The sequence below is a fragment of the Dipodomys merriami genome, unplaced genomic scaffold (assembly GCF_024711535.1).
Source record: "Dipodomys merriami isolate MVZ:Mamm:240054 unplaced genomic scaffold, mDipMer1.0.p SCAF_17, whole genome shotgun sequence".
NCBI lineage: Eukaryota > Metazoa > Chordata > Mammalia > Rodentia > Heteromyidae > Dipodomys > Dipodomys merriami.
The window spans coordinates 32,092,852-32,114,519 of NW_027203048.1; the positions used below are offsets into that span (position 1 = coordinate 32,092,852).

At 36.9% G+C, this 21,668-nt stretch overlaps 1 protein-coding gene across 7 annotated transcripts in view; it reads right to left on the reverse strand.

Moving 5' to 3' along the window:
- The window catches only part of Ccdc88a (coiled-coil domain containing 88A), a 131,278-nt gene that overhangs the window by 101,529 nt on the left and 8,081 nt on the right, over positions 1 to 21,668 (reverse strand). For all 7 annotated transcript variants that reach the window (XM_070025642.1, XM_070025641.1, XM_070025640.1 and 4 more), the window contains exon 3: positions 8,867 to 8,975. In XM_070025642.1, the coding sequence (XP_069881743.1) occupies positions 8,867 to 8,975 (109 nt within the window). The remainder of the gene's footprint in view (positions 1 to 8,866; positions 8,976 to 21,668) is intronic.

The window sequence follows — 21,668 nt, forward strand, 5'->3', positions numbered from 1 at the left end:
GAAATCTGAGATTGTCATTCAAAGCCAGTCCAGGGAAGAAAAGCCTAAGAGATTCTAATATCTCTAATTAACTAGCAAAAAGCCAGAGGTGTTTAGATGTACCTAAAGTGATAAAAGGCTAGCCTTGAACAAAAAAGACTCAGAGGCAACACCTAGGCCCTGAATTCAAACCCTGGTGCACTCGCACAGGGTTGGTGCATAACAGCTATAATTTACTCATTTTCCTTTGACTTGAACAAATATTCATTTGCAAGACAAAGAGATGTCTGCCACAGATCTAGTGATTATTTGAAAAGGTTTGAATTGCCCTTAATCACAATGAAGTACCTTCAATGAAACTTCAATTAATGTTTTTAATTACCTTTACCCACAAGTTCTCAAATTATTGTCTTGTATTATTTATCACAATAAAAATTGTTTAGTCATTCACTTGCTATTATCATTGTACATGTACATTCTATAAAAATTGGGACATGCAACCAGGTGCTAGTGGCTCATACCTGTAATCCTAGTTACTCAGGAGGCTGAGATCTGAGGATCTCAGTTCAAAGCCAGCCCAGACAAGAAAGTATGTGAGACTTTACCTTCAATTAACCACCAAAAAGCTGGAAGTGGCACTGTGGCTCAAAGTGGTAGAGCATTAGCCTTGAGCCCCATGACCAACAAAAGAAAAGGGAAATTGTTTTTTGGAAACATATAGTTGAATTTTAGCTTAGTTCACTTCATTTAGTCAGAACAATCAAAATGTAAGAAAATATTTCACCTCAAATAGTTATCCTAAGGGGTATATAGTATCAAAATGACAAATTATTTTTATAGTTCTATAAAGAACCAGGGGGAAAAAATCTATAGATGAGTAGAACTGCATTGATGTTAACTTGAAATCTGTGATATCTTAAACCAGGTTGTGTCTATCTTGGTAATATACATAAGAATAAAATATATTTCAGTAAGCACACTAATATTATAGATAAGGTGTCTAATCTATTTCTGAAGACAATATAGACATTTTATAAATTTTATCTAACAACAGGAAGCACAGGGAGGGTAGTTTTGGAAAAACTATTCTAGAAGAATAACAGAGGGCCGGGCGCCGGTGGCTCAAGCCTGTAATCCTAGCTACTCAGGAGGCTGAGATCCACGGTTCAAAGCCAGCCCAGGCAGGAAAGTCTGTGAGATTTTTATCTCCAATAAACCACTAGAAAACCGGAAGTGGCGCTGTGGCTCAAGCGGTAGAGTGCTCACCTTGAGCTAAAGGGCACAGGGACTGCACCCAGGCCCAGAGTTCAAGTCCCACAACCGACAAAAAAAAAAAAAAAAAAAAAAAAAAAGAATAACAGGAGGGCTGGGAATGTGACTTAGTGGAAGCCCTGGGTTCAATTCCTCAGTACCACATAAACAGTGCTCAGTGACAGTGCCCAGGTCCTGAGTTCAAGTCCCAGAACTGCCAAAAAAAAAAAGAACAACATAGGGGACGTAGTACATGGAAATTTCAATCCTCAGTATTTTATCTTAAAAACCTCAGACAATATTTAGAAAATGTTGTCAGTGTTAGCTCTGCATTAGTCAACTGGCATACAAACATGGATTAATGAAAAGAACAAGGTAAAACTAGTCATCCCACAAATGTTAATGAAATATTTATAGATATATCTAAACATATAAAGACATATCTAAAATCTAGTCAATACAATCAAATAATCAGTTCTAGTATCATTTTGGTACTATTATCATTTTGACTTGTAAGTTTATTACTAACATTGTGGACTGAATAATTTGTATTTTGAGGAACTGTGTGTAGGAAGCTTAACTGAATCTCTAGCTTCTACTCACTAGATGCCTATAGTATCTTCAACTGTGTCAGCTAAAAAATATCTCAAGTCACTGATGTGTTCCCAAGGGCATAAAAATCATAAATTTCATATTCCTTCATCCCATATCTCTCTGTAATTATAACAACATTCAATTAACATGATTAATATACAGAAAATTTCAACACCTTGCATGGGGCAAGGATGATGACAAAGACATCAATAAAAATAGGAATGAAATATTAACATATATTCCAATATGGATAAACCTCAAAATCATCATGGTAAGTGAATTCAGTCACAAGGCTACATTCCATATGATTCCAGTTGTATAAAATGTTCTAAACTGGAAAATGTTTAGATTGAAAATAAATGAATGATTTTCTACAAATGGAAGCGTGGGATAAGTATGTGTATGCTAGACAAGGGCAATGAATGGCTCTTAATAACAAAGCGTTTTCTTGAGATAACAAATACGCTGTAAAATGTAGTTGCACTACTATGTAAATGTACTAAAACCCACTGAATAGGAAATTTTAAATATCTGTATGCTATTTATGCAAATTAAATCTCTATTATACTGTATTGACAAGACTCCAGTACAAAAATTTTTTTATCTTTTATTTGTTTTACCTGAGGAATATCACTAAAATTTCCAAAAGACACTTCTACCTCCAAACAAAACATCATTCTAATAGGACAAAACTAATAAGCAGCAAAATTGAGTAACTTTATTACATAATCTAGTGTTTGGTGTGAAATATCTAAAAATACTGCTACGATGAAACAATGAAACAATATCTAAATCACTCAAATCAATGGGAAGAAAATTAGAGCCTAAATATTGATAAATATTTTTAAATATGATTAGAAAAAAATCTTTCAGACTTCTATATTTGGTAACAAGAAGGTCTGAAGAGCCAGGCGCCAGTGGCTCACACCTATAATCCTAGCTACTCAGGAGAGAGGCTGAGATCTGAGTCCAAAGCCAGCCCAGGCAGGTAAGTCTGTGAGATGCTTATCTCCGAAAAACCACTAGAAAACTGGAAGTGGCGCTGTAGCTCAAGTGGCAGAGTTCTCGCCTTGAGCTGAAGAGCTAAGGGACAGTGTCCAGACCCAGAGTTCAAGCTCTATGACCAACCAAAAGAAGAAAAAGAAAAAGAAAAAGAAGGTCTAAGATGAAGGCAGGGAGGAAGAACATCCTGGATAAAAGTTACTAATACATGTTACAACATAAATTTCAAAATCAGGCCTGGGAAGGTAGCTCAGTAGTACAGTGTTTGTCTTGCATACATAAGGCCCTGGGTTAGATTCCTCAGCACCACATAAGCAGAAAAAGCTGGAAGTAGCACTGTGGCTCAAGATAAGAGGGCTAGCCTTGAGCTAAAGGGCTAAGGGACAGCACCCAGGCCCAGAATTCAGGCCCCACGACCAACAAAAAAGAAAAATTCAAAATCATTATACTAAATGAAGCCAGTTATAAAAGACAAGACCACAGAATTCCATTTATATTGAATGTCTAGAATTGGCAAATCTACAGGCAGAAAATAGATTAGTAGGTCGAATAAGTAGGTAGATAGGATAGGATATACACACTAGAGAAAGCGAGGTGCTGGGTCCATTGACTGGATATTTTTTTAAAGTATTTAAAACATATGACTGAGCTCAAAAGAAAGGAAAAGGATAATCTTCATCAAAAGATAAAAAAGAAAAAGAAAAAAAGCCTGAAACTCCAAAACCTGCAAAGGAAGACAAGGAAGAGGCTAACTTTGTAGGCATTTGGTAGGAACTAAGAATTGTTTCCTCAAAGATTCCCAACAATGTGTTCCAAGATAAAAACATGTTATAAACAGTATATATTAGTGATAATAGTGGTGTTACCTTGGCACCAGACCAATTTTTGCACTTGCTATTTTCTTCTAACATTTTATAGTATACCATAGTATTTGTAAAATAAAATAAAGTTGCTTAAAAGTAGTTACACCAAAAACTGGTTTAGGGTTAGTTTTGCTTGAATCAACATATATTCTTGGCCCAAACAACAAAGATATAAGTTCTCCCCCAAAATGAGCTCACAATACAAATATATCAATGCCACTGCTGATATAGTGGCATTACTACCACCATGACCACAAAAAATAGAAAGCAGACAACAAAGAACAGAATCAGATCCCCACATACTTCAGATTTTGAAATCAGTTAGAAAGCCTGAAACAGAAAAATAAATAAATTTCTGAAGAAATGAAGGAATCAAAAAAATTAATGAGGGGCCAGAGGCGTGATTCAAGTGGTAAAGAACTTTAAGAGCAAAGCCCTCAGTTCAAACCCAGTACCACAAAGTCTTGTGTAAGTCATATATAACTTTTAGAATCATTAAAAAAAAAAGAATTAAGTAGAGCATTTGTGATTCACATCTGTAATCCCAGATACTCTCAAGGATGAAATCTGGAAGTCTGGAGTTCCAAGTCAGCCCAGGTAGAGAAGTCTGAGAGCTCCACCTCAAAATACAATGCTGAAAGCATAGCTCAAATGGTAAAGTCCCAGCTATGAACAACAAAGTAAGAGTTTACCCCTGACTACAAGCCCCTGTACTGGCATTAAAAAGTAAACAAAAAAATAATAAAAAGCAGCTATAAAAACTAAACAGAACTTCTAAAAATTAAAGATACAACGAGTCAATGAGTTTGAAGACTTGATATAGATAAGAAGCAAATTAGCAACACAGACAGTTCTGGATCATAGCACAAGACTAACGATATAAAAGCAAGTTTAGCCATGTGCCAGTGGCTCATGCCCATAATCCTAGCTACTCGGGAGGCTGAAATCTGAGAATCATAGTTCTAAGAGAGGAAAGTCTGTGAGACTCTTATTCCTAATTAATCACAGAAAAACTGGAAGCTGTGCTGTGGCTCAAGTGGTAGAGTGCTAGCCTTGACCATAAGCAGCTCAGGGATAACACCCAGGCCCAGAGTTCAAGCCTTAGGACCAACAAAAGATAAAAAATAAATAAAATTTCAGGGCTGGGAAGGTGGCTCAGTGGTAGAGTGCTTGCCTTGCATGCATGAGGCCCTGGGTTCGATTCCTCAGCACCACATAAGCAGAAGCCGGAAGTGGTGCTGTGGCTCAAGTGGTAGAGAGCTAGCCTTGAGCTGAAGAGCTGAGGGATAGCGCCCAGGCCCAGAGTTCAGGCCCCATGACCGGCAAAAAAAAAAAAAAAAAGAAATGTAATCACTATCTTACTTATGTAACTAACTCCTCTGTATATCACCTTGTCAATAAAAAAATTTAAAAAAAAATAAATAAAATTTCAATAAGCAAGAAAGAACAAGGAGGAAAAACTAATGTAATCTAGTAGAACTATCTGCAGGATATCAGAAAGAAAGAATTAAAAGCAGCCAGGTGCAGTGATTATGATACAAAGCCAAGAAAGGCAAGAAAGTTGGTGAGAGTCTAAATTCCAATTAACCACCCAACAGCCAGAAGGGATGCTATGGCTCAAGTGGCAGAATGCTAGCCTTGAGCAAAAAACTTAGGGACAGCACTTAGGCCCTAAGTTAAAACCCCAGGAATAGCACCAAAAACAAGAGGGGAAAAAGACATGTTAAACTAGCAGCAAAACTTAAGACTACCAAAGTCAGGCCCTGGTGTCTCATGCCTGCAATCCTAATTACTCAGGAACCTGAGATCTAAGGATCTCAAAGTTCAAAAGTTCAAAGCCAGCCCAGACAGGAAAGTCTGAGAGACTTTTATCTCCAATTAACCACCAAAACACTGGAAATGGAGCTGGCAAATCACTAGTCTTCAGCAAAAAAAAAGTTCAGAGACAGCACCCAAGCCCTGAGTTTAAGCCTCAGAAGCTGCAAAGAAAAAAGAAAGAGAAGAAAGAAAGGAAGGAAGGAAGGAAGGAAGGAAGGAAGGAAGGAAGGAAGGAAGGAAGGAAGGAAGGAAGGAAGGGAGAGAGAGAGAGAGAGAGAAAGAAAGAAAGAAAGAAAGAGAAAGAAAGAAAGAAAGAAAGAAAGAAAGAAAGAAAGAAAGAAAGGAAGGAAGGAAGGAAGGAAGGAAGGAAGGAAGAAAGAAAGAAAGAAAGAAAGAAAGAAAGAAAGAAAGAAAGAAAGAAAGAAAGAGAGGGGAAGAAAGAGGGGAAGGAAGGAAGGAAGGAAAGAAGGAAGGAAGGAAGGAAGGAAGGAAGGAAGGAAGGAAGGAAGGAAGGAAGGAAGGAAGGAAGGGAGAGAGAGAGAAAGGAAGAAAGGAAGAAAGGAAGAAAGAAAGAAAGAAAGAAAGAAAGAAAGAAAGAAAGAAAGAAAGAAAGAAAGAAAGAAAGAAAGAAAGAAAGAAAGAGGGAGGGAGCAAAATCCTTCAAAGTAAAAGGGAAGCAGAGACAGAATAATAAAATGTGGGAAGTACTCAGAGAAAAACAATTGTCAACTAAGAGCTATGTGCCTAACAGAACTATTTATGAAAAACTATTTATGAGCTAAGGGCTAGAGGTACATCTGAGTGGCTGAATGACTGCCTAGGTGAGCATAAGCCCTTGAGTTTTCCACCCATATCATGGAAGGGTGGGGGCCAGGGAGTGTGAGATGGGTAACTGGGTGGAAGACATGTTTAACATGTATGAAGCTTTGGGTTTAATTCTTATCACCAACCACAAAACAAGACAAAAATCAAAGAAGAGTGACATAAAGGCAAGTTTAGGCAAATAAATAATGAGAAACTTTATTAACAAAATGCTCTCTCTGAACTTTTAAAAGATGTTGTGTTCTTCTTGCCAGATACAAGAGAAAATCATGGGAGAAAGGATTAAAAATGTGGCTTGATCTGAAGAAACATGACTATGATTTAAAAAAAAAAAAGCTTTCAATATTTGTAGAAAAAAGAATGAAAAGGTCATGTACCTTTTTGTGGTAGAGGGCTAGCCTTGAGCAAAAATAAGCTCAGGAACAGAGCCCAGGGCTTGAATACAAGTCCCAAGACCAATACACACACAAAAGACATTAAAAAAAGAAGAACAAAAATGTAAAAACACAAAAAACTTTCAAGTATAAGACAGAATGACTGGAATTAAAACATTCTAATCCAGGCACAGATGGCTCATGCCTGTAATCCTAGCTACTCAGGAGGATAAGATCTGAGGATCATGGTTTAAAACCAGCTCAGGCAGGAAAGTCCATCAAAAGGCTCAGGGTCAGCACCCACACCCTGAGTTCAAAGCCCAAGCCTGCATACAAGGGGGAGGGGAAGCACAACAAATGGGGCATTCTAAGGTCACTGAACTACTCCATAAGAAAACAAAGATATTCACTAACTTTGGCTTTTGCTATTTTATATACATACAAAAGATATAATTTTATATAGCTTTTAGGGGAAAAAGAAATAGAGTAAATTTTTTAAAACCATTGTTATAAAAAAAGTTAAAATTTAAACCATTTTTATAAAAAATATATATAGAAGCAATTACTGGGAAATGATCCAACTCTCCCAGATGATTTAACCATTTTACACTCATCTGTGTCTATTAATATACCTTTAAAGTATATAATGAAAATTTTGGTAAGCCCAGTATAAAAGGATGTGACAACTCATCATTCTCAATAGCTGGTACAGATACAAAACTAATAAAGCTAAACTAAGTAGTTAAAATGTCAAAGAATCAGAATCATCATACAAACCACATTCTTTTTTCTTTCTTTCTTTCTTTCTTTTTTTTTTTTTTTTTTTTTTTGCCAGTGCTGGGGATTGAGCTCAGGCCTGTACACTGTCATTGAGCTTCTTTTTGTTCAAGGTTATTAGCACTCTACCACTTGAGCCACTGTGCCTCTTCCAGCTTTTTCTGTTTATTTGGTACTGAGGAATCAAATCCAGGGCTTCATGCATGCTAGGCAAGCACTCTACCACCTATGCCACATTCCTAGCCTATAAATCACATTCTTTAACCAAAAAAAAATACTAAAAAAATCTCATGCTTGAAAACTTAAAAGTACACTTCTACTTAACTCAAGAATGAAATGAATCACAGCATAAATAAAAAAATGCATAGAATTAAACATTTAAAATTGTACCAAACCAAGCATTGTGCAATGAAGCTATAGTGATTCTCAGAGGCATATTAGTAACTTGAAGAAAGCTAGTAAATGAAAAGATAAAATACACATGCAATTTGTTTTGTGTTTGTTTTGTAATACTGGTGTTTAAACTCAGGGCCTCATGCTTGCTATGTAAGTGCTCTACCCCTTAAACCACGGCCCCTGTTTTGTTTGCTTTTTATATTTGCTTATTTATGTATTTATTTGTTTTTGTCAGTCGTGGGACTTGAAAACTCTGGGCCTGGGCGCTGTCCCTCAGTTCTTCAGCTCAAGGCTAGTGCTCTACTACTTGAGCCACAGCACCACTTCCGGTTTTCTAAGTGGTTTACTGGAGATAAGAGTCTCATGGACTTTCCTGCCTGGGTTGGCTTTGAACTGCAGTCCTCAGATCTCAGCCTCCTGAGTAAGTAGGATTACAGGTGTGAGCCACTGGCGCCCAGCTGCTTGTTTGCTTTTTAAAGACCATTAAAAAAGCATACTCTATAAAAGCATAATTCAATTAGCTAACAAAATCACATTAAGCATCCTTGCAGGAAACTAGGAAATGGTTGTAAAATAGGTAATACATAGCAGTTATTTTTAATATTAGAAAATAATGAAGTACTCGCTTATAACCTTAATATTCAGCAAACAGATCAAAGGATCTGATAAATGATAAGCATTTAATATTACACGATGGTTCAGCACCAGTGGCTCACACCTGTAATACTAGATACACAGGAGGCTGAGATCTGAGGATCACAATTCAAAGCCAGCCTGGGCAGGAAAATCCATGAGATTCCTATCTTCAGTTAACCAGCAAAAAAGCTGGAAGTGGAGCTATACTCAAGTGGTAAGAATGCTAGCCTTGAGCAAAAAAGCCCAGACCCTGTGGAATGGCAAACACACAAAAAATTGGTAAATGAGTGACAGTAAATAACACAACAATGTAAGTTATTATTAAAATATTAAACTAAAAAAAGAACTACTTACCTGATAATAAAATTTTATCTGTTTCACCAAAATGGATAAATTATGAATTCTAAGTGAAGCATCATTGTTGACTTTTTTATTAACTCTCTGACTCTCCGATTTAGGATTACTGAAAGAAATTTGAAAAAGTAAAATTATATTGAAGGATAATTAAAACTAATCATATAATACAGTTTTTTTCTTTTAAGAATGTGCAATAATCTGCCCTAACACAGGTTACTTTAACATGTATTCTGAGCTTCCAATTAATATAATGCATCTGATACATGTAAAATCAGCAAAAACATAACAAAAGAGATGAGTTATAAAAAAAAAAAGCTTAGGTCTTTTGTTCCCTGGAATTTCATTTTATAAATTAGATATGGCATTTTTTTCATACAAATAGCTAATTCACCCAGTAGTATGACATTTTAGCCCCAGATATAATTGACTTTTACCATTTCAATGTATCCACTTTATGCAAGGGCCAGGCTAATTTCTCTATTTTCTTCTATGTTCCACCAGACTACTTTATATAGTCCTATGTTAACAGCTCTACTTTAACTATTATAGTTGTGAGTACCTTGATGTCTGTAGTGCAAGAAGCCTCAACTAAATTATTTGTAAATTCATTTTAATATTCATAGCCCTTAACATTTGCAGGACCAATTTGTCAGAATGTGCCTAAACAAACCAACAAATCAAATTCTAGGATTTCAACTGAAATATGCTCAGTCTTTAAACTTAAGGAACAATTGACAACTTGATAGCACTGAGTCTTCCCACTGATGAGCATAGTCTGTCTCTGTCTGTCTGTCTGTCTGTCTGTATCTATCTACCTACCCACTTACCTATGTCCTGCCCTTCAGCTCTTTTTCAAAACTTTTTATAATTTTCTCCAGGATTTTTATTAGCTTTATTACTAGATGCCTTACAAGATTTGCTACTAAAGTAAACATATTACTTTTAAAAGCTACTTGTTCACAGGACATTGGTGATATATGAAAGCTACCAATTTTTGTATAATGCTCTTTAGCAATCATGCTACTCAGGAGGCTAAGATCTGAGGATTGCAGTTCAAAGCCAGCCTGAGTAGGAAAGTCTGATACTCTTATATCTAATTAACCATCAGGAAACTGGAAGTGGAGCTGTGGCTCAAAGTGGTAGAGCCCCAGCCTTGAGCAAAAAGAGCTCAGGGACACTGCCCAGGCCTGAGGTCAAGCCCTATCACTGACAAAAAAAAAGTCCTCCTGAATAGACTGTAGCTTTCCCATATTAATACACAATTATTCAAATACCACTTACTAAAGAATAATACCACTTACTAAAGAACTAATAATTTCCCACTAATCTCCATGATAAAACAGCTTTCCATATAAGTGTAGGTCTACTTTGGAAGTTCATACTGTTCCACTAAATTGTTTATTCTTGTGCCTTTAAAACCTTTTTATTATTATTGTAGCTTTATTTGTATCTTCACTTTAGGAAGACAAAGCCCTATTCCTTTGTTCTGTTTTTTAAATCATCTCAGTAACATTAAGCCAGGCACCATTGGCTCATGCTTGTAATCCTAGTTACTTCAGAGGTTGACACAACTGGACCCCAAAATTTTTTCTTTTCTTTTCTTTTTTTGGCGGGGGGGGGAGCGGGGTCAGTCGTGGGCCTGAACTCTGGGCCTGGGCACTGTCCCTCAGCTCATCAGCTCAACGCTAGCACTCTATCATTTGAGCCACAACACCAATTTTTGCTTTTTCTGCTTATGTGGTGCTGAGGAATCAAACCCAGGGCCTCATGCATAAGGCAAGCACTCTACTACTGAGCCACCTTCCCAGCCCAAGAATTTTTTTCTTGTTTGAGCTTTTGGTTTTATGATTTTTTCTATTTTTCCACATTATCTACTTGATCATTGCTAAAATATAGCAGGAAAATTATAGGATTTTTAAATGTTGCACTTCTAATTGACTGCATTTATTTTAAAGGATTGAGGGGGGAAAATCATGCCATCCCAAATGTGCCTCTTCCTATCTTATTTTCTAGAAGTTAATGGAACTGCTTTTAAAGTTTTATCGTTAATATATAATTTTTGCTGTACTTTTCTGAATAATATCCTCTGTGAAGGTTTGGACCTTAAATGTGCCCCAAAGGCCCATGCTTAGTCCCCGCGTGGTACTATTTTAAGGTGGTAGAAATGCAGTAAAAATGGTTAAAAAGGGGGTGGGGGGAGAGGGCTACTAGGAGGTCTCAATTCACAGGAGTCATGCCCTTGAAGGAGATATTTACAATGTGACCCATATTCCTCGCCTTGTTTTGCTCCCACCATCTACCCACCATAAGGTGAAGAGCTTATTCAACATGCACTCCCCACTCCCTACCATGTTGTTCTGTTATACCACCGGTCTAAAAGCAGTAGGGCCTACCAACCTTGGACTGGAACCTTTGAAGTTATCATCCAAAATAAAGTCTCTGGTTTTTATTTAATTCAGTATTTTGTTACAGTAACAGAATGTTAATGAACATATTAAGTTCCCTTCTTATTCTATATCTAAATTGATGCTAAATATTATCCAGTTTTCCCAACATCTAACTCCCATTTGATCCTTTTCCTTTAATATGATAATGTAGTTATATAATCATTATCAAAATCCTAGAGTACATATTATCTCAGACCTCTCCAATGTTCTAACAACTCTTCCAAGATTTTGTACATAAGTGTTTTAATACTGAGTTACCTCTGTGTGTGTGTGTGTGTGTATGCGCTCGCACACATGTGTGAATGGGTGTGGTATATGGCTTCAAACTAGATTGACAGGCACTCTACCACTTTTTTGCTCCGGTTATTTCTGAGACACTCTCTGACTCTCTCCTCTGTCTCTCTGTCTCTCTCTCCCCCTCTTTCCTTCCCCGCCCCCTCTCTGCCTAGCCCAACCTAGACCACAGCAATCCTATTTACCCTATTGGTTGAGATGAGGACCCAGGTTGTGATCTTTTTGCCCAGTTGGCCTCCAACCACGATCCTCCCAATCTCTACCTCCCAAGAAGCTAGGATTTCAGATTTGGGCCTCTGTTGCCAACCCTAATTGCTATTTTTACTCTAATTTTCTCCTAGGCTGAAAGCTCCTTGACACAGGTATATCACACTGAAACTTTTATTTCTAAAAGCTACCATATTTCCGGGGCTGGGAAGGTGGCTAAGTGGTAGAGTGCTTGCCTTGCATGCATGAAGCCCTGGGTTCAATTCCTCAGTACTACATAAGCAGAAAAAGCCAGAATTGGCACTGTGGCTCAAGAGGCAGAGCACTACCCTTGAGCTGAAGAGCTGAGGGACAGTGCCCAAGCTCAGAGTTGAAGCTCCATGACCGCCAAAAAAAAAAAAAAAAAAAAAAGTTACCTATTTCCTAACCTATTATTTGAAGATGAAGATGAGAACAAATTAGCAATTAAGCATAGCATTCTAAAAACTAGGTTTCCTAACGAAAATTATGAGATGACAGTCTAACTCACTTAACAGCCTAGTACAGATTTTCCCCTCTAAAGTGTCTGACTTTAAAATCGATTTAATAGTGAGTGAATGCTCCTAACCTATAGTTGAGATCTGCTGAAAGGGAGAATATTGGTAAATAAGGAATCTAACTTTACTGCAAGGGAAATAATGAAAAAAAGCACAGGCCGAGGCAAAGAGAATTTAAATGAAAAAGTGGGTATCTGATGTAAAAGCATGAACCAGAACTAGTTAACTTATAAAAACAGAATCACAGAAGTCAGATCACGTGTCACAGAAAACAAAGACAAACAGCAGATTGGCCAGGAAGTCATGGTTAAAAACCCAGACAGCTGAAGGGAAAATCTTGTTTAATGTAGTCAATTCCAGTACATTTTTAGTCAGTGAGTTCAGCAAATATTCAGAGTATCTACTGTACTGGTCAAATTACTTAATGTATAAAAGCTTGGTTTAGTAGTCAAGCTATCACTGTGGGGAAAAGTATAATTGTAACTAGGAAAACAGAATAGAAACAACCCTACTAATGAAATGTTAGGTATACCTACAGTTATTTAAATTTCACTGGCAACCATTGACATTCATTAGTTCTTTAGCCTTCTAATTAGCCTTTTAATTTCTACTTCCCTAATTATTTACGCGAAAACTTTTCATATTGCTTCTCACCTATGACTACTCTTGTTTATATATTCACCATACTCAGACCTACAAAATAGTAGGATCCAGAATTACTATAAATAAGGAAATGGAAGATCAAACTGTCATTCACCAAGGACCATAGGATTCTTTTTTTATACTATTTAGACTTTTCTCTTAAAAATATCATTTAAAAGAAACAAAGAGAAGACTGACAGAAAAGCTCCAGCAATGTCTTCTATAAAACCTATATGTACATAGTTTTATTATACTACTCCAGCATATTCCAATTCTGTTGATAGTATGTAATCAAATTAAACGTAATTCATTTTTCCTTACCAGTTCATCACAATATTATTTTATTATAAAACTGAGTATTTAAAATTAACAATATTGAATATTGGCTGGGAGGCAAGCTCCAGGTGGTAACTACCAAAAAAAATCAGTATAACCTCTAAAAATGTATGCATGTTAAAACATACTGTGCATATAGTGTACACACCCATTACTTCATGACAACAGTATTCTTTTTTTTTTGTCAGCCATGGTGATTGAACCCTGGGCCTGGGTGTTGTCTTTGAGCTCTTCAGCTCATGCCGAGTGCTCTACCATTTGAGCCACAATGCCACTTCCAGTTTTCTGGTGGTTTACTGGAGATAAGAGTCATAAACTTTCCTGCCCAGGCTGGCTTTAACCACAATCCTCAGATCTCAGCCTCCTGAGTAGCCAGGATTACAGGTGTGAGCCACCAGCATCTGGCACAACAGTATTCTTAGAAACTTATTATTTCACTCCCATTTAACAAATTTTGTAATACTATATTATTATGACATAAAATTATTATTACTTTTTAAGTGTTTTTTCCCTCCCAAAGTAAAGTTGGTTGTTACTGCTTTTAGTAGTGTTGGGGATCAAACCTAGGGCTAAGCAAGCACTCTACCATTGATCTGTATGTCCAACCCTCAAAAATTTCGTATTTTTAAAAAATTTTATGTCTAACATTCTTCACATGGTATCCCAAAATTCATTCAGTTGTCAGGCAATCTGAAAATTTGCTTTGTATAAAGCTCTTCTATGAACAAACCAAAAGTTGGTTTTTGGTTTGTTGTTAAAAGGGCCATACTGCAAAAGAAAATAGTATGGTTTGATTAAAATCTTTCAAGAATGTTTTGTTAAAAAACATGGGTTTTTTGTTTTTGTGTTGTTTTTTCCGGTCCTGGGGCTTGAACTCAGGGTCTGAGCACTGTACCTGAGCTGCTTTTTGCTCAAGGGTAGTGCTCTACCATTTGAGCGACAGCACTACTTCCAGCTTTTTCTGTATGTGGTTCTGAGAATTGAACCCAGAACTTCATGCATACAATGCAAGCACTCTACCCCTAAGCCACATTCCCAGCTCCCAAAATTTTCTTTTTATGAAACTGTTCTGCCTATCTTTGAAACGGATATGTAAGAGAGATAACCTGTAGACTCATTTAGAAGTCCAAAAGAATAATGGAGTCCTTTGGTCAACTCGGCTTATTTAGCATTCAAGGCTCCCAGTGTTCATTTGCCCTGTATCTAACTGAATGTTATTTTAGTATGATGTTAGAACTGAAAAATTCCTACCTCCTTAGAATCACTGGACTGATCATAATCTATCATCATATACTTTTGACTTGGGAGAACAGGACAACCACCAAGCACTTTTAGGCCTGAATCCACAAAGCAATAAACTTTCAATTATACGGTTCAAGTTTCCTATTTGATATATGCCTAATCTGAGTTAAGGGTCACACTGACATATGTTAGAATCATGGAAACTGGACCCTTTATCCCCAAGGATGTAATCTCCTTATGTAAGGAAAAATCTTTTCAACTTTATAGAAAATATTTAAGGATGAATTTACAGAAAGGCAAATTAACAGAGTAACTTCAGGAACAGTAACACCTAGCTTTTTAGTCAACATCTCATAGTAACACTGCTGTAGAAACTAACTAAACTTCCATTAACAACATTAGCAGGACATGGGAAAATAGAGAAACACATCAGAAAGATAAAATCTTACCTATAACTATCAGGAAGTAAACATACACAGATACTACACCCTATATAGTCACACACACATACATAAAAAAGAAGTGACGTAAGGGAAGAAAGAGAAAAAGAGTAAGCACATCATTATTGGTTTTCACTACCTAAACCTTTTAGTCTTAACTAATTCTTATAATCCTGGAAAATATTTTTAAAGTATATTTGAAAAGCACAATATAATTATTTTCTTCATGAACCTTGTATATTTTACTTATTTCTAGAAGAAAATATTAGTAATTGTGGGCTGGGAACGTGGCTTAGTGGTAGAATGCTTGCCTAGCATGCATAAAATCCTGGGTTAGATTCCTCAGTCCCATATACACAGAAAAAGCCAGAAGTGGTTCTATGGCTCAAGTGGTAGAGCTCAGGGATAGTGCCCAGGTCCTGAGTTCAAGCCCCAGGACTGGCAAAAAGAAAAAAGAAAATACACACACACACACACACACACACACACACACACACACACACACACACACACACACACACACACACACACACACACACACACACACACACACACACACACTTGTAATTGTGCCTGATTGTATAAAGCACATTTAATGAAGCTATACTATACCTAAAATTCAATGCCAGGATTCACAGCATCATAAAATATTGATGAGACTAAAGTTTAAAATAAGTAAAAGCTAAAATAAAGTGAAAAGGTAAAAGACTGCATCTTATGTAAAGCCAGAAAAACTCTAAAAAATCCATATATATTTATTTAATGATATATACAATAAAATCTCAATAGTCAGCAAAGAATCTAGATCCATGCTTCTTTAAAAAGAAAGCACAGTAAGATGATACAAAGCGATATGAACCCCAAGATATGGACACAAGAGGTCTTTGTTGATGTTGTTTTTAATGTACTATGTGATTTTTTTTTCTTTTTTATGTTTTTTCCCCTATGATGTATCCCCTATTGTCACTGTACTTGATTTTGGTACCCTGCATCTTGTATATGCATTTGTCTAATTTGGGGAGGCAAAGGGGAATAACAAAATGCTGAAACAAGAACACAGGATGACCCACTGCAACAATGATACCCACAAGATACTATATTAGAAAGGAATTTTACAATTGGGGGGGCAGGAATGAGGGAAATGGAGGAGTGAAATGGTGGAAATGGAGAAGTGAAATGGTGGAGGGAAGGGATAATGGGAAAACAAAAAGAGGGGAGGGAGGCGGAGCTGGAAAGGTGGCTCAGTGGTAGAGTGCCTCACATGCATGAGGCCCTGGGTTCGATTCCTCAGTACCACATACACAGAAAAAGCCAAAAGTGACACTATGGCTTAAGTGGTCAAGCGCTAGCCTTCAGCTGAAGAGCTGAGGGACAGCGCCCAGGCCCAGAGTTCAAGCCCCACAACCAACCCAAAAAATAAAATAAAGGAGGAAGTAACAATGCTGGACAAGAAATGTACTCACTGCCTTACTCATATAACTGTAACCCCTGTGTACAGCATTTTTTACAATAAATAAAATAAAATTAAAAAAAAGAAAGTACAATCTATTAAGTATTCTAAATATTTTGACTTTCATTTTAACTGTATTTTTTTTGTCTTTTCTTTTTTGGTACTGGGGATGGAACCCAGAATGTTGCACTTGCTAGGCAAGCACTTTGCAACTGAGCTATATCCCAGCCCTGACTTTCATTTTATTTAATATTTAAATGCTAAATAATGCTAATTCAAAATAATCATAATTAAGGAAGATTTATGAGGGTTCTTTTGAAAGTATTTTTAAAGAACATATCTTTGTAAAGGCCTTTTTCTAAAATAAAAGCTATTAAATGATACCCATGTAATACATGGATTATGAACTGGTACTACTTCCTACTAATACACAGCTATTTCCAAAGCAACATAAACTCAAATCAACTATCTTTCTAGCTATCTTTTTATTAGATGAAAATGAAATATTTTTAATGTTCTAGCGAATAATAGCCTAAAATATATTCTAATCTGTCTAATAAAGTTAAATATCAAGGTGGCAGCAAAAGAGAGTCTCAAACTATTTCACATTTATAAATGGCCTGTAAGACAAGTAATTTCACTTACATAAAAACAGGTCTTAGTATAGTATTACCTACCACTGTATATATACAATTTTAAATTAGGAGAAAAATTAAAGGAAAAGTTAGCACTTATTCTCAGAATTGGTCCCTGGATAACCGAGTTATGTCTTTATTTATTCATTGACTAATATCTATGAGAAACAGAAATCTGATCATTTTAATGGCTTTATCCTTTTCTATTCAGCTTCAAATCTGTTGTGTGTTTTTTGGACCATCTGTTCTCTGTTGGTGCTTACATGGTACTGGTTAGGCACCATTAGCACTTTTAGTACATGTGTTCAGGCTTCTCACCACGCCACTAGAGTATGACTACTTTTATCGTTTTTATTTTAAATTTTTGAGATCTCATAATATCTGTATGTCATTAAAACATGTGAAAAAATAAGTTATCTACATATCTAACTTAAAATTTCCATAAACTAGAATGTTTGCTTTACCTGGGTAAAGCACATCACAATTAAGGACTGTCTGAATACTAAGATATCTTATCCTTGAGTATCAACAGGAAAATGAGTGGACTTTTTTTTTTTCAAGATACTATTTCAACTTAATTTCCATCTCAACTTTTCAAAAATTAAATCACCATGCATAACAGGTAACAAATACAACTTAACATTTATATAATCCCTTACATATCAATAGCATACTTCCATTCAATCTTTCCAATGACCAGTCATATTAGAGAAGTATCTAACATATAATCACTACAGAGATTACAGAAACAGCCCCTCTAATATATTTATCCTTTTAGACAATACTTAGTCACTTCTTCAAAAGTTGAAGCCAGGTGCTGGTGGCTCACGCCCAAAATCCTAGCTACTCAGAAGGCTAAGGTTTGAGGATCTCAGTTCAAAGCCAGACCTTGAGACTCTTATCACCAATTAACTACCAGAAAACCAGAAGTGGCGCTGTGGCTCAAGTGGTAGAACGCATGCCTTGAGCTGAAGAGCTCAGGGACAGCGCCCAGGCCTAGACAAAAAAAAAGTTAAAAGAAAAAAATTGACATTTTTTAATTAGCCCAAGACTGAGCTAGCAATACAACGTTACATTCATTAGTTTAACAAACACAAAATCTTTAATGCTTTAGAATCTTTTAATGCCTTACAGATTCCAAGTAGACTCAAAATTAGTAAAAATCCAGTATTATACAAATACTAACTTTAGTTTTATCTAAATTAGATAAAATAGCTGAAGACCTACCCTTTGTTTATTTTTGTGCCAGTCACAGTGTTTGAACTCAGGACTTCACTCTCCTCTGGCTTTTATTCCCAACAAAGCAAGTACACTACCACTTGCACTACACCTACAACCTGGCATTTTGCTAGTTAATCAGAGATAGAATCACTTGAACCTTTTTGCCCAAGCTGGCTTCCATCTTTGATCCTCAGATCTCAGCTTTCTAAGTAGCTAGGATTATAGATATGAGCTGATTTTTGTCACAAGTCCATGTGAGCCCTTTATATCAAGAAAGCAATTTTCTAACATTTTGGTTTCAGAAACCCTCTCTCAACTCTCAAGGTGCCGTCAGTTTACCCATATTTATTTATTTATTTATTTATTTATTTATTTATTTATTTACAGAGACAGGGTCTCTCACTTTGTAGCTTACCTACACTATCCTATCACAGAAGACCCTCCTGGACTCAGCCTCTGAGGGCTGAGATTATAGAAATGCACAGAAGCATCTTTACTTTTGTGCCACCAGTGCTTTTTCAACACCGCCAAATGGCATGTTTGTATTATTATGGAAATAATTCTGACCTGACAATCATCTTCAGAATCACTGGGGTCTGTTGATTTCACTTTAAGAATGATATTGGACAAATCATTTTCTATTGTTGGAATGGAGATCTAAGGACTTAGTATTATGCTAACCAGTTCTTTGAATAAGGTAGTAAAACATTTATTTCTATAGTAACTGACCACATGACTGAAATGGAAGAATGTTAATAGGATCAATAGGCAGCACTGATCTATGATGGAACCTTTACCCACTGGCTTTAAATTGAAGACAGAGCCACAGAGGTTTGTTTTCATTTTTCTTAATCAGTATTCTAGAGTAATAAATAATAGCTTCAGTTTCAGTCAGTCCTAGAGACTCAAGAAATATTGAAGAGGGCTGATGTTTTTCCTTGATCAGTGGCAAACTACTATGGGTATTATTCCTTTTTAATAACTTAAATACAGTAATAATAGTCAACATGAACTCTCCTCCTAGGGTAATTTAAATATTATATTTGATTATTAGTGACAAGTACCACTGTCTTTTTTTTCTCCTCCCAGTGCTGAGGGCCTTTACACCCCAGGCAAGTCTTGGGCTCAACAATCCTGCCTCATCCTCTGGAGTCCTGGGATTATAAACATATACAACTGTATATGGCAAACAAAGAAAACCTATATAAAATATTTCCAGAGTACAATATATTTTCATTAATAAACTAAAATAAATTGTAATTATGGCAACTAGCCTCATTTTAAATTTTGACTAAAAATCTTTTTTCAAGGGCACAGGCCTTTTCAATACCTGAAGCTGAAGTAACTTCAGCTAGAGAAGAAAGACTTATAACAAAGGGTGGAATTGCAATAAAAATGACCACCTTCCTCTCTGAATTTCTGTGATGAAAAACATTAGTAGCAATCAGAGCACCAGTGTCTGGTATTTAAAGGACAGGATCTTTTGGTTCATTTTGGCTCCTTAAGTTTCTGTGCAGGTGGTTCAGAAGACTTACTCACAACTACCTTCTATGAGGATAAAGTGTAACCTCAATTTATCACCCAAGTGTTCCTTTTGAAATCATGAGCTATTAATACAGTTTCAAAACAACTACAAGGACAAATTCTACCAATACCATTGTCTTCTAGACTTCTAGTGTTTTTCACTCTACCAAGTTTCCAGAATTATCTCTTAGTGATGTATTTTTAGAAAGCTGTAATTGATGTTGACCTTTTGGTGTTTATGCTTAAAAGTAAAGAATTGTGCTGGTGCCTATAATCCTAGCTATTCAAGTGGGAAATTAAGAAGATCATAGTTTGAAACCAACCCAGGCAGAAAAAGATATGAGACTTCATCTCCAACATAATGAGCAAAAAATAAGGGCTAGAGACATGGCTCAAGTGGTAGAGGTCTTGTTATTTGAGATAAGGTCTTGATAACTTTTGCTCAGGCTGGCCTTATGAACCATACCCTCCTACATTCCCTCCCAAGTAGCTGATATACCCGCATATGTCACCACACTTGGTTTATTTTTATTTTGCCACAAGGATTATGTTTATGTACATAGTTATATTTTCTTCCTTCCCCAAGATGAATGATTCTTCAGTATCCACAGTGTTAAAATTAGCTATTGGTTGCCTAGCTTTCTATTTTAATTTTTAAATTAATATACATTTCTGTCTCTACAAGTAACTAAGAGATCATAGATTTTTAAAGACTAATGAGTGAAACTCTTTCTGGGCTTTAGTTATCTTAATTAATGTTCAGTTTATCTATACATAAGCAATGGTCTAACCTTGGTACTAGTCACTATTCAGAACTGGAACCTCCAAAATTTGAATTTCTTCAACTTCTGACTACAACTGCCTGTTCTTTTTTTTTTTTTGGGTCGGTCCTGGGGCCTGAACTCTGGGCCTGGGCGCTGTCCCTCAGCTCTTCAGCTCAAGGCTAGCGCTCTACCACTTGAGCCACAGTACCACTTCCGGCTTTTTTCTTTTTGCTTATGTGGTGCTGAGGAATCGAACCCAGGGCCTCAGGCATGCAAGGCAAGTGCTCTACCACTGAGGCACCTTCCCAGCCCCAACTGCCTGTTCTTTTTGTTTCTTTCTTCTAAACCTAAACCTAGTCTCTTCCTTTATTTCTACTTGAACCTCTGAACTATCACTTAAGAATTAACTACTCATTGGGGCTGGGAAGGTGCTCAGTGGTAGAGTGTTTGCTTTGCATGCTTGAGGACCTGGGTTCAATTCCTCAGCACCATATAAGCAAAAAAAGAAAAGAAGCCGCAAGTGGCGCTGTGGCTCAAGTGGTAGAGGGCTAGCCTTGAGCTGAAGAGATGAGGGACAGCGCCCAGGCCCAGAGTTCAGGCCCCACGACCGGACCCAAAAAAAGAAAAAAAAAGAATTAACTACTCACAGCCACAGGCCAGTGGCTCACACCTGTAATCCTAGCTACTCAGGAGGCTGAGATCTGAGGATCAGGATTGAAAGCCAGACTGGACAAGAAAGTCCATGAGGGGCTGGGAAGGTGGCTCAGTGGTAAAGTGCTTGTCTTGCATGCCTGAGGCCCTGGGTTCGATTCCTCAGCACCACATAAGCAAAAAAGAAAAAAGCCAGAAGTGGAGCTGTGGCTCAAGAGTGGTAGAGCGCTAGCCTTGAGCTGAAGAGCTGAGGGACAGTGCCCAGGTCCAGAGTTCAGGCCCCATCACTGGACCCCCCCCCCCCCAAAAAAAAGAAAGTCCATGAGACTCTTTTTTTTTTTGGATCCAGTCGTGGGGCCTGAACTCTGGGCCTGGGTGCTGTCCCCTCAGCTCTTCAGCTGAAGACTAGC